General features: G+C 39.4%; 1 protein-coding gene across 1 annotated transcript in view; it reads left to right on the top strand.

Annotated features, from left to right (window-relative positions):
• pi4k2b (phosphatidylinositol 4-kinase type 2 beta) overlaps positions 1–13,336 on the top strand; it is a 56,017-nt gene extending 42,681 nt beyond the window's left edge. The window contains exons 8-9 of the mRNA XM_078545827.1: positions 8,816–8,875; positions 12,643–13,336. Of these exons, the coding sequence (XP_078401953.1) occupies positions 8,816–8,875; positions 12,643–12,816 (234 nt within the window). The 3' untranslated portion in view covers positions 12,817–13,336. The remainder of the gene's footprint in view (positions 1–8,815; positions 8,876–12,642) is intronic.
• Positions 13,337–14,122: the final 786 nt, after the last annotated feature.

The following is a 14,122-nucleotide window of genomic DNA, read 5'->3' on the forward strand; positions in this document are numbered from 1 at the left end:
ATCCCAGGGATTAGTCTGGTGAACTTCTTGCATTCCCTCTATGGCAAATACATCCTTCCTTAAATGAAGAGACCAAGACTGTGCACACTATTCCAGGTGCAGCCTCACCAAGACTCTATACAATTACAGCAAGACATCTTTACTCCTGTACTCAAATCCCCTTGTGATGAAGGCCAACATACCATTTGCCTTCCTAATTGCTTGTTGCACTTGCATGCTAGCTTTTAGTAACTCATGAACAAGGACACCCAGGTCCCTTTGGGCATTAGCACTTCCCAACCCCTCTCCATTTAAGAAATACTCTGCCTTTGTCTTTTTTCTACCAAAGTGGATAACTTCATACTTATTCTCGCATTCAAAATTACTAAATCTCAAGCAGTTATCTTGTCCTGCACCAAGTCCAGATCATCCATTACCCAAGATCTAGCTAACCCACTTTAGTTCCTCTCCAAACAGCTACAATTTAAACTACCTATCCACATTTATATCCCTCCTAAACTCTTAACTTCCTCCAGCCCTGCATTCCTGTCTCCACCCCTAATCCTCCATTCCTCTGACTCTGGCTTCTTGCCTATGCCCCTTCTTTGGCACAGCATTGGTGGGTAGCCCTTTAGCTGCTGATGCCCCATGGTCAGAATTTCCTCCCTAGTTTGTGCCTCTACCTCTCCCTCCACCCCACCCGCCCCTGTCACCCACTTTAATACTGTCCTTGGAATCCATATTTTTGACCAAGCTTTGGTCGCTTCCTAATCTGTTCTTTGGCTTGGTGGCCATCTATTAACGCACCTTTACATTTTGCGACATTGTTTTACATCAAGGACACAATATAATGCAAGTTATTGATGTGCCAGGTAATATTCTAAACCATGTCAAATATTTTCAAACTGTTCACACCCTGTGTTTGTCATGTGAGCTTTTCATGTTTTCAAGGATACCCTTCATTATTTCAGCTTCATCATCTTTACTGAAGACTTGTTCACATTTGGACTAATTTTCATGACCCTCTATCAAGAGCTGTCATGTACAAGGCATGTTTTTGAATTCAAAATGCACCTGACAGATCAGCGCAGTTGGCTAGACTTGATTCAAGTAAATTGAGCCCAACATCAAAGTGTTTAGTGTTTTACTACATTTGAAATTGTGAATGTCAGAATTGTTGTGAGTTGGATGATTCTTGGTAGTTGATACAGTCCTTTCACTTTGCTCACATTTACTAAATACAGCCTGTTGAGTCCCCACAGTGATGTGGCCATATCATGAAATGCACACAATGATTAGCTGAAAAAATTACCTGAAAAAAATTCCAAATATAATAAAGGTGTTAAAAGTAGCTACTTAGAATGCAAAAATGTATTTATTTTCCTTCAATAGCAGTGACCTGTTGGAAGTACTACTAAAAATCAATTTTGGGTTCATTCCTTTTGAGAGGGTTTCCAAAGGCAGCAGTTGTATTATTTTGAAGTTATAATGTAGATACTTTGCATTAAGCTTTGGGGTCTTCAAATTGGAATGGGTTGAATTTCCTTTTACTGAAGAAACGCACGCACCTAGGTAACCTTGTTATTTCTTCCAACGTGTCATTAGGACAATTTGGGTTGCTTTAGTCACAGAATCACACAATTGTTACGGCGCAGGAGGAGGCTATTTGGCCCATCTTGTCAGCACCAGCTCTCCGAATGAGCAACTCACCAAGTACCAATCCTCTGCCTTCTCCCCGTAACCCTGCACATTCTTCCTTTTCAGATAAATTTAAAATAGTCTCTGTGTGCAAATGAATAGATTGTCATCCAAAATGAGCAAATTTAAGGAACCGTATTTTTAAATAGCCTTTCTTCTGTGGTAGCCTGTATGTGCGACATGGTTAGTCCTCAGTCCTGTGATTCTAAGAATGTAAAGTTCTCATGTTTTCCCTTTTAGTGGTATTATTGCACTGGTGCAACAAAATAGTAGAATATTCATTACACTTCGTGGTTTATCACTGTTACTTGTTTATGAAAGCTCTTTGTGCCTTCTCTATTCTTAATATTGATTTGCTGACTTGTGCAATTTTTTTGTCCTTTGGTTGAAATTTCTGGTAGCCGTTAAGTAGAAGAATTGCAGTAAGTTAAGCTTGTCCCCATCCAAAAAATTTAGCTATTTCAGGCAGCCTTGTTTGTTGTGAAACTCATTGCTTAGCAACATAGGTAAGTGGGGTACTGAATATGCTTTTTGTCACATCTTGTCATGAACCATTAGACAAAGTGAAGATTGATTCATTCTGACTAGTTCCTTTCCAGACTTGGCTTACAACAGAGCTACATGGTGAAATTTGCGTTCTTTCAAAAGCATTTTTCAGCTGAATTGTCCAATAAAGACAATGAATCTTTCGCCTCAGACTGGCCTGAAACTTATTAGTAATTTAGTTGTTCTAGCATGCTACTTTCTATAATTCATTCCTACGCAAAGCGTGAGTAAAAGTGTACTTTCCACAGCCTTCCTGATTCAAATCTTATTGCCACTTTCCATTTCTGACCTGGAGCTTTGCTAAGTTTTTGAACCTTTATTGTCTCGATCTCTCTTTTTTTGGCTCCAACAAATGGACTGTGATCCAGAACAAGACATGGATATTAGAAAGAACAGGAACAGGCTATTTGGCCCTTTGAACCTGCTCCACCATTCAACAAGGTTGTGGCTGATCATCCAACTCAGCTCCACCTGTCCTTTTATACCTACCAAAACTGCTCACACTACTCCAGGTGTGGCCTCAACAGTGTCCTATATAATTGTAGTAAGATTTGCTTACTCTTGCATTCCAATCCCTTTGTAACAACAGCTAACAGAGTATTTGTCTTCCGAATCACTTTCTGTATCTTCATGTTATTTTTGATTCAGGTACAAGTTCAAGAATGTTAACATCTCCCAATTTCTCTGTTCAAAAAATATTCTGATTTTTACTACCAAAGTGAATAATTTTGCAGTTCTCCATGTTGTATTCCATTTGCCATATTCTTGCCCATTCACCCAGCCTCTCTGCATCCTCCTTTAGTGTTTGCTTTGTCAGCAAACCTGCTTATGTTACACAGTCCCCTCATCTAAATCACTAACATTGATTGGAGTTAGCTGAGGCCCAAGTTGTGATCCTTGCAGTATTCTGTTAGTTACAGCTTGCCAACCCACATATGTCCCATTATTTCTACTAATCTATTTTCTGTCCATTAACCAATCCTCGACCTATGCTACTATTATCCCAGTCCCATGAGTCCTAATTTTGTGTAATAACTGCTTGTGCAACACCTTATCGAATGCTTTTTGCAAATTCAAAATCACTATATCCACTCATTTCCCTTACCATCTTACTAGTTATACCCTCAAAAACTAGCAGATTTGTCAAACATGATTTCGCTTTCCTAAATTCTTGCCTAATCTATGGGTTCCTAGTGCTCTATCATATCCCTACTAATAGATTCTTGCATTTTGCCTATGATAGGCTAAGTGCCTACAGTTCCCTGTTTTCTCTCTTCCTCAAGTAGTGGGTTATGTTTGCTACCTTCCAATCCTTGAGAACTGCTCTAGATCTAAGGAATTCTAGAAGATCCACACAATGCACCTGTGATATCTACAGCTTTTAAAACTGTCGTTCAGTTTGTCAGATCCAGGGATTTGTCACTGCTTCGTCCCATTAATTTCTCTTGTACTATTCCTTTTTAAATTGATCATTCTTGATTCCTGGCCTCCCATTATTTCTGAAATTTTGTGTCTCTGTCGTGAAGCTAGGAACACGGTATTTTACTGACTCTGCCATTTCCTTATTCCTCAAAGCTGATTCAGCCTCTAATGGCCCCATATTTGCTTCACTAATCTCTTCCTGTTTACATACCTATAAAAATGCTTGCAATATGTTTTTATGTCCCTTGTTAGTCTGTTTGCATTCTTTTCTCTTTCCTTATCAATTTCTTGGTCTTCCTTTGAATTCTAAAATCCCCATAATCCTCAGGCGTGCTATTTGTGGTAACATTATAAACAACTTCTTTTGATCTAATACTATCTTGAACTTGCCTTGTTAGCTGCGGTTGGGCCACTTTTTCTATGGGGAGTTTTGTGCCTTAATCTGCAACAAATATATTCTATTATGTATTAATTTTCCAAATGCTAGTCATTGCTTGTCTACTTCCATATCTTTTCATGTAGTTTTCCAATCTACTTTGGCCAACTCGCCCCTCTGTAGTTTTTTTAGATTTAAGATCCTAGTTTCAGACATAACTAAACCATTTTAAAATTCAATGTAAAATTCTGTCCTATTTAACTCTTTCCTGGAGGTCACTTTACTACAAGTTTATTAATTAGTTAACTCTTTCTCTGCATAATACTAGATCAAAAATAGCCTATTCCCAAATACAACAGCAAAATACTACAGATGCTAAAAATCTGAAATAAAGAAAATGCAAGCAATATTCAGCAGGTCAGGCAGCATCTGTGGGGAGAGAAACATGGTTAATGTTTCAGATTTCTGGTTTCACCAGAACTTTGCACCCTTCCTTGAAAAGGAGTGCCATATTTACGAACATCTGAATTAGGAGTAGGCAACTCAGCCCCTCAAGCCTGCTCCGCCATTCAACAAGATCATGGTTGATCTGAATGTAACTTCAACCCCACATTCCTATCTATCCCAATAACCTTTCACCCCCTTGTTAATCAAGAATCTATCTAGCTCTGCGTTAAAAATATTCAAAGATTCTGCTTCCACTGCCTTTTGAGGAAGAGTGTTCCAAAGACACTCAGCCCTCAAAAAAAAAAATTCTCCTCAACTGTCTTAAATGAGCAACCCCTTTATTTTTAAACAGTGACTAATTCCAGATTCCCCCACAATAGGAAACATCCTTCACACATCCCACCCTGTCAAGACCCCTCGGGAACTTAAAGGTTTCTATTAAGTCACCTCTTCTACATTCCAGTGGATGCAAGCCTAACCTGTCCAGCCTTCCCTTATAAGACAACCTGCCCATTCCTGGTATTAGTCTAGTAAACCCTTTCTGAACTGCTAACACATTTACATCTTTAAGTAAGAAGACCAGTACTGTGCACACTGCTCCAGATGTGGTCTCAGCAATGCCCTGTACAACTGAAACATAACCTCCCTACTTTGGTGTTCAATTACCCTCTCAATAAATGATAACATTCTATTAGCTTTTCTAATTACCTGCTGTGCCTGCATGCTAACCTTTTATGATTCATGCATTAGGGCACCCAGATCTCTCTGAATCTCAGCTCTGTAATCTCTCACCATTTAGATAATCTTTTTTATTCTTCCTGCCAAAATGAACAGTTTCACATTTGCTCACATTATACTCCATTTGCCCACTCATTTAACCTACGTCACTTTGTAGCCTCCTTACGTCCTCTTCACAATTTACTTTCCTACCTACCTTTTGGTTTCTCCATATTTTGTAAGTCCCTCATCCAAGAAGTCCTGGCTTTGGTTCTACCTTTGGTTCCTCTAACTTCTGCTGTTGTTGGAATGTACCAAGCCTGTTCCTTAAGTATCTTCTCCTTACAAATCACCATTGTTTTGTTAGTTTTTCCTGTCAGTCTTTGGCCCTGTTTTACCCTGGCTAGATCCCTTCTCATCCCATTGAAGTTAGCCCTCTTTCACTTCAGAAGTTCAACTTGAGATTGTTCCTTGCACATCTCCATTACTAATCTAAATCATAAATGATGATCACTATTACCCAAGTCTTCCCTCACAGACACTTGGTCCACTTGACCCACCTCATTCCCTAACATCAGATCCAACAATACCTCCTTCCTAGTTGGACTGAGATCATACTGATCATGGAAATTCTGGACACATTTCAGAAATGGTCATTACTGTATAGTTCTTATCTGCCATTTCCCTGCAGATTCGCACTTCCTTCTCCCACTTTTGTTATTTGGAGGCTTACAGATACTGCCCCTAGTGATTAGACCTTGCTTCTGCGCTCTAATCAAATGGATCCTATCCTTGCCCTTCAAGAACATCCTTTCTTTACAACAGTACAATGCCTTCCCTAAGTTACTTGGGCCCCAGCTGTTCATAATATATATCAATGACTTGGATGTGGGGTCCAAATATAATGTGGAAAAATGTGAGGTTATCCACTTTGGTAGAAGGAACAGATGTGCAGAGTGTTTCCTAAATGGTAAGAGATTAGAAAGTGTAGATGTACAAAGGGATCTGGGTGTCCTTGTCCATAAGTCACTGAAAGCTAACATGCAGGTGCAGCAGGCAATTAAGAAGGCTAATGGATTGTTAGCCTTTATCACAAGAGGATTTGAGTACAGGATTGGTGAAGTCTTGCTTTAATTGTAAAAAGCTTGGTTAGCAATGAGTGCAGTTTTGGTCCCCTTACCTCAGAAAGGATATTACCATTGAGGGAGTGCAACGAGGGTTCACCAGGCTTGCTCTGGGGATGGTGGGACTGTCTTATGGAGAGAGATTGGGGAAACTGGGCCTGTATTCTCCAGAGTTACGAAGAATGAGAGGTGATCTCATTGAAACCTACAAAATACTTAAAGGAATAGACAGGGTAGATACAGGCAAGATGTTGCCCCTGGTCGGGGAGTCTAGAACCAGGGGACACAATTTCAAAATAAGGGGGAAGCCACTTAGGTCTGAGATGGGGAGAAATTTCTTTACTCAGAGGGTTGTGAATCTTTGGAATTCTCTACCCCAGAGGGCTGTAGAAGCTCAGCCGTTAAGCATGTCTAAGGAAGAGATTGATAGATTTCTGATTAACAATAACGTAAAGGGTTATGGGGATAGTGTGAGTAAAAGGCATTGAAGTGTTCGATCAGCCATGATCGTATTGAATAGCGGAGCAGGCTTGACAGGCTGAATGGCCTTCTGTTCCTGTGTTCCTAATCTGTATTGCCACCCCACCATTTTTTTTTCTTTCCCACCTTTTCTGAACACTTTGTATTCTTGAATATTAAACACCAAGTCCTCAGCATTTTTAAGCTGCACTTCCATTATTGATATCACATTCCCACATGTTTCTTTGCACTTGTAGTAAATAAAGTTGATGAACTACACTGTTTACATGCATGCATTTTAAACCTGCCTTTGTATTCCTTGTGGTCCTCCTCAATCTTATCCTATCTAATGCGGTGTTATTTCCTTCTCTAGTACTATCCTACACTCCTTTATGTACCTAATTCCTCTCTCCTATATGCTCTCCCAACCCTCCCCAAGCACACTAATGAACCTCCCTAAACAAGCATTGGCCCCAGTCCTGTACGGATGTAACCTGTCCCTTTTGCATAAGTACCTCCTGCTACAGAGCTAATCCCAATGCCCCAAGAATCTGAAGCCCTCCTTCCTGCAAGATGTCTGAAAATCTGACATTTGGACCTCAGTACTTGTCTGTATCAACAACAGAGGAGGTGTGTACCACAACTGGCTGACTCCATTCCCCCCGCAGAATATTCTGTGCACACTCAATGACGTCCTTTACTCTGGCATCAGAGAGGCAGACCACCATATGGTTCCAGAAATGCTTGTCTTTCAACCTAATGATGCAATCTTCCAGCTGCATTTCAACTTTGCTATTCCTTCCTGTGTAGTCCCTTGCCCATTGGTGCCATGGTCTGAGATGCACCCCTTCAGAGTGTCATCACTCCCAGCAGTCCCTAATACTGAGTATCTGCTTGAGAATGACACACCTGAAAGACTCCTGCACTTCCTGTCTCTTATTGCGTGTGGGAATGACAACCACCTGGAACATATAATTTGGGAAATTCTCATTTCTCCCTGACACTCCACAGTGACTCTAGTTGCCCCTCAAGCTCAGAAATCTGAGCTTCAGTTCAAGCAGCTGGAGATGCTTCCTATATATGTGGTTCTCCAACACATGATGTGACCTGTAGTTCCCATGTGGTGCAGGAATTGCAAGCACTAGGTCTTGCCTACCCATCCAGGATTTAAAAAAAATATCTATCCCCCCCTCTTAAAATTTGGCCCATACCTTGTTAAAACTATTAATTGTAATTAATGACTCTAGACCTTCCTGTGGATTAGCCTGCTTGTGCTGTTGATACTTTGTTTTGTTTTAAACCTTGCTCCTGGACGTTCACCATGTTCTGCTCTGTCCCTTATCCCCCTTCAGCTACATGTTCCTCACCCCTGGGCTCTCTGAACGACCAGCCTCCTGTATGTCATTCCTTGATTTGATTTGTTCTCATTGCCTTCGCTGATTCACTTGAGCTTGATTTCTGTCATTTGCTAACTCTCTGCCTCCACATTTATCTATTGGTCTCTGGCACCATTTTCCCTCAGGCTCATTCTCTCTGCCCTGCCGCATCTATCTAACTTTTAATTATCTGAATTAATTTAGTGAACTAATGTAAATATACAATTCCCTAGTTTAGAAACAAAAGGAAAACACCTAGTGGAGGAAGTGCTAAAAAAACAGCCTTTCCTTTCCCCTCTGCACTGGATTCCACTATGGCTTCTTGTGCAACTGAAAAGCGATCGCAAGACTTGTAAGTTGACTTTGGGGATGTTAAGCATTGGAGGTGCTTAACTTTCTTGTTCTGGTGTCTGTTTTCTCGTACCCCTCGTCAGTTTGTAGGCTTTCTAATCTGAGGTCTGTCACATTTCAAAACATAACTAGTTGCACGTGGCTGAGTTTTGTCAAAGTGACAAGCTATAGTGATAAAGTACTTTGGTATTGGTACTTCAACATTTTTTAGAAAAGACAATGATGGATACAGTTTTCTGTGCTGAGGTCATATGGCTGCCTGCAGAAACTTTAATTGTAGTATTTTTTCATGAATGCATGTAAATGATTTTATTTTTCAGACCGACAGAGGGTTTGACAAACCCACTTTTGAATTGCAGATGTCCGTGATGAGAGGACAGGTAATTGTATGTTTGATTCTTTGTACAGTGAGTTTTTATGAAATCGGGATGAACAAAAAACTTGCAAGTAATGATTTGGACATGTTTATCTTTTAACTCTAGTATACAGTATTTGCATAACACAAGACTTTCATATACAAAGTTTAATACATTTAAGTAGCTTTTAATGAATCTAGAGTTTTTCTAATAGATTGTAGGTGTGTGGAGTGAACTGAAACAGAATTGTTACAACACAGAAGACCATACGGTTCATTGTGTCTGTCCGGCTCTCTGCAAGAGAAACACATCTACCCCCAGCTGTCTTTTCTGCATAATCCTACAAAATTTTTCTTTCCAAATAATTATCTTTTTTTTTAAAGGCTTCAATTGAACCTTCCTCCATCCCAATTTCAAGCAATGCATTCCAGATCCTTACCACTCACTGCTTTTGAAAAAAAGCTTTTCCTCATATCACCATTACTTTTTTGTCAGTCAATTTAAATCAGTCTCCTCTGGTTCTCTATTCTTCTGCCAATGGGGACAGTTTCTCCATATCTATCTGTCCAGACGCCTCATGATTTTTGAACACTTCTATCAGATCTCCTTTTAATCTTCCCTCCTTTGAGGAAGAGCCCCAGCTTCTCCACTCTAACTATGTAACTAAAGTCATTCCTCTCATCCCTAAAGCCATTCTTGTGAATCTTTTCTGCACCCTTTCTCATGCCTTCACAGCCTTTCTAATTCTGGGCACCAAATTTTAGGGACAATATTCCAATTAGGCCAAAACAGTGTTTTATGCAGGTTTATCATAACTACTTTGTTTTTGCACTATTTACTGCTCTTTATAAAGCCCAAGATTCTATATGCTCTATTAACTGCTTTCTCAGTCTGTACTGCCACCTTCAATAATACGTGCACATATACCCCCAAGTCCCTCTGCACTTGCACTCCCTTTAAAATTCTATTTATTTTTATATTGCCTCCCAATCTCCTTCCTACCAGATGAATCATTTCATAGTTGTCTGCATTAAATTGCATCTGCCACTTGTGTGCCTATTGCACCAGCCTGTCTGTCCTCTTGAAATCCATCACTATTCTCCTCAGTTCACAATACCACCATATTTTGTGTAGTTCCATAAATGTTTTAATTATATCCTGTACACCCAAGTCAATATCATTAAAATACATCAAGAAAAGCTAGCATCCTAATACCAACCATGGGGAATCTCACTAAATACCACCCTCCAGCCTGAAAACAATTGTTCATCACTATTCTGTTTCTTATGTCTCAGCCATGTTTGTATTCATGCTACTAATGTCACTTTTGTTCCATCACCTTCAGAAGCAATTCAGAAAAGGTTCACTGGACTGATACCTGGGATAGGGAGGAGGAAGTTATCTTATGAGGATCCATTGGGTTTAGAAGAATGAGATGTGATCTTATTGAAACATAAAGATGCTGAGGGGACTTGACAAGGTAGATGCTGAAAGGATGTTTCCGCTTGCAGGAGAGACTGGAACTCGGGGGCATGGTTTAAAAATAAGGGGTCTCCTATTTGAGATGGAGATTAAGAGAACTTTTTTTCTGAGGATCATGAGCATTTGTGTACCTTTTCCCCAGAAAGTGATGGAGGCGGAGTCTATTCAATACTGTTAAGGCAGAGATATATAGATTCTTGACTAACAAGGGAGTCAAAGGATATTGGGGTTAGGTCACAGTCATATTAGCCATGATCTTATTGAATGGCAGAGCAGATTCCTGGTCTACTCCTGGTAAGCCTGTTATGTGGCACATTACCAAACACATTTTGCAAGTCCATGAATTGCATTATCCTCATCAACCACCTGTTACCTCATCAAAAAAACTCAGCCAAATTAGTGAAATACTGTTTACCCTTAACCAACCTATGCTGGCTTTCCTTAATTGATCTGCATTTGTCCGAGTGCTCTTTAAATTTGTCCCAAATTATTGTTTCTGAAAGCTTTCCCACCACCAAGGTTAAACTGACCAGCCTGTATTTGCTGCACTTAAACCCTTCTCTGAATATTGATAATTGTCTGGCATCAATCCTGTATCTAAGAAGGTTTGGGAGATTATGGCAGTGCTTCCACAATTTCCACCCCTCCTTTCCCTGAGTATCTATGGATGCACCTCATTTGGTCCTAGCAACGTATCAACTTTACAGCCAGCCAAACCAGTCAGTGCCTCCTCTTTAACAGCTTTTAGTGCATCCACTGTCTCAGCTTCCTCCTCTTTCACTATGACTTGGGCAGCATTATCTTCCTTGGGAAAGCCAAATGCCAAGTACTTATTTTTAGCACCACCTACTTCACGGATAAATACCCTTTTTGGCCCCAAATCAGCCCCACTCCTCCTTTTACAGCCTTTTTACTATTTATATGCATATGGTAAGGACTTTTGGATTCCCTTTTCTGTTAGTGCCAGTCTCTTCTCATTCTCTCTTTGCTTCTTTGTTTTTTTCACTACCGTAAAAATCTGGTAGATGGCGCATAATGTATGAAATTGTGAAGTTGTTCACTTTGGCAGGAAGAATAAAAAAGCAGAGTATTACTTAAACTGGGAGCGACTGCAGAATACTGAGCTGCAGCGCCATCTAGGTGTTCTAGTGTATGAGTCGTCAAAAAGTTAATAGGCAGGTACAGCAAGTAATTAAGAAGGCTAATGGAATGCTATCCATTATTACGAGAGGGATTGAACATATAAGTAATGATGTTCTGCTTCAGTTACTCATGGCATTGGTGAGACCGCACCGCGAATACTGTGTGTAGTTTTGGTCTCCTTATTTAAGGAAGGGTGTAAATGCATTGGAGGCGGTTCAGAGGAGGTTTACCAGATAGATAACTGGAATGAGCAGGTTGTCTTATGAGGAAAGGTTAGACAGACTGGGCTTGTTTCCACTGTAGTTTGGAAGATTGAGGGGTGACTTGATTGAAGTGTATAAGATCTTGAACAGTCTTGACAAGGTGGACATGGAAAGGATGTTTCCTCTTATGGTTGAGTCCAGAACAAGGGGCCACTATTTTAAAATTAGGGGTTGCCCTTTTAGGGCAGAGATGAGAAATTTTGACGGTCTTGAGACTTTGGAGCTCTGTCTCAGAAGACAGTGGAGGCATGGCCATTGAATATTTTTACGGCAGAGGTAGATTCTTAGACGGGGAATCAAAGGTTATCGGGGGTAGATGGGAATGTGGAATTCAAAACAAAACAGATCAGCCATGATCTTGAATGGCAAAGCAGACTTGAGGTGCCGAATGGCCTACTTTTATTCCTATTTTGTATGTTCATATATGCACCCTTTTTCTGCTTTATCTTTCGATCATTTTCTTCATCAAGGGAGCTCTGAACAAGCAAATTCAACCTTGTCCCCCTTGTTGCAGTGTATCCCAACTATACCCAAACTATCTCCTCTTTGAAGACAATTCGGATACAATTTTGACTTCCAATCTTCGATTCCAATTTACCTAGGCCAGGTCTGTTCTCACCATATTGAGGTTGGCCTTCTCCCAATTAACTATTTCTAAAAGCTCCTTTATCACACTTAGTCACCTGCTTTTCAGAAGTTTGTGATTTCTATGTGCAGTTCATATTTTTATGCAGAACTGTCACAAATAAAATGTTCCAGATGGGCAAAATATTTTTAGGAGCAGTAACTTGGTATAATGGCTGATAAATCAGTGCATTACAGTAATTCATGGAACAAATCAGTTTTTATAATCTGTGAAAGGGACTGATAAAATTATGCTGTACGCCTTTTGTTTGTGTTCAGATTTTGAACCTTACCCAGGCACTTAAAGATGGGAAAAGCCCCATTCAACTGGTCCAGATGCCTCGTGTGGTTGTGGAAAGAAGTAGTTCGGGAAGCCAAGGCAGGATAGTGCACCTGAGCAATGCCTTTACCCAGACATTTCATTGCAGAAAACCCTTCTTTTCATCTTGGTAGTGAATGTATAAAGAAACTAATCTGCCATTTGGATGATTTTGAGCTACCTGTTTGATATGCAATGATATACTGTAAATATGCAATAAGGTGAAAATGAAAGGGGACAGCTTGAATTGCACTGAATGTCTCCTTTGTGGAAGCATAAATGAAGTGAAACTTATCTACTGTATCTTACCTGCCAAAAATAGTTGCTTTGGTGTAATTCATCAAATGTTAAATGCTGAAAGTAAAGTTTACATTTTTTGCTATGTGAAATTTTGAACAAATTTGTCAGGGAACATATAAACTTCTGTCTTAATGTATTTTTATACTCTATATGCATCAAAAATTTTCCAACAGTTATGTATTAAATATCTGGGCAAGGCTGTCCTAAAGGGAATTTCTTGAATAAAGATATTTGTGTTTGTATGTTCAGATCAAAAACTTGTAATTTCGTACAGAGGATGAGAAAATGTTTTTGTTAACACCACTGATCACTATTTCTTTCGTTGATAGGCATTAAAATATTGTTGAAACTCGATTTAAAATGTTCAGTTAATTGCAGTGCATTATATACTAAATGGCATCAGTTTGCTTTTGAGTTCAATGAAATGTATTTGAAAGAGGCAACTGTAACTGTTATATTCTAAACATGTAGAGCTTACTTTGCCCATTACTGAAGACCATAAAACATTGCAGTACACTTCCTGAATCTGTATCTCAATCTTGCTTAAGAGTACTATTTCAAAATGAGATACAGGAGTTTGCGGTAGAAAAAGGATGAAATAGATTACATTCTGAAACAGAACCTGGAAAATGGATACAATGGCATGTGTTTATTGTATTTTCTCATTGTTTTGCTTTGTTCATGCCTTTTTTAAATTTAAAAATACTAAAAATTAATTTAAATGATGCTTTCTAACATATTTGAATCCAACAGCTACTGAATTACTCTCAAATTGGGTGAAGTGACAAATGTGCCTCATTGAAAATGGGAGAAGAATTTAAATATTTATATAGATCTGGAATTTACTGAAAAAAAGATCTACAGCATATACCATTTCTTGTGCCACTTGGTAATTTCCTGGGACTTTTACACTGTTCCACCATTACCCCACTCTGAAAACAGCTAGAAAGTAATCATAATTCTGGCCTATGGAAGGCAATGCCAATTGCAAATTTGCTATATTTAAGCCAGTGTTCATGCTACTGCTACTTAGATTGGAAAATAATGACACTGGTGAACTGGCTGCAGCAGGATTTATGCTTTTCATGATGTTTGCTTTTGATACCTCATTATCCACGTTTTATGCACACAAGATCCATC

This window comes from Cetorhinus maximus, chromosome 1, assembly GCF_964194155.1.
Source record: "Cetorhinus maximus chromosome 1, sCetMax3.hap1.1, whole genome shotgun sequence".
Taxonomy (NCBI): Eukaryota; Metazoa; Chordata; class Chondrichthyes; order Lamniformes; family Cetorhinidae; genus Cetorhinus; species Cetorhinus maximus.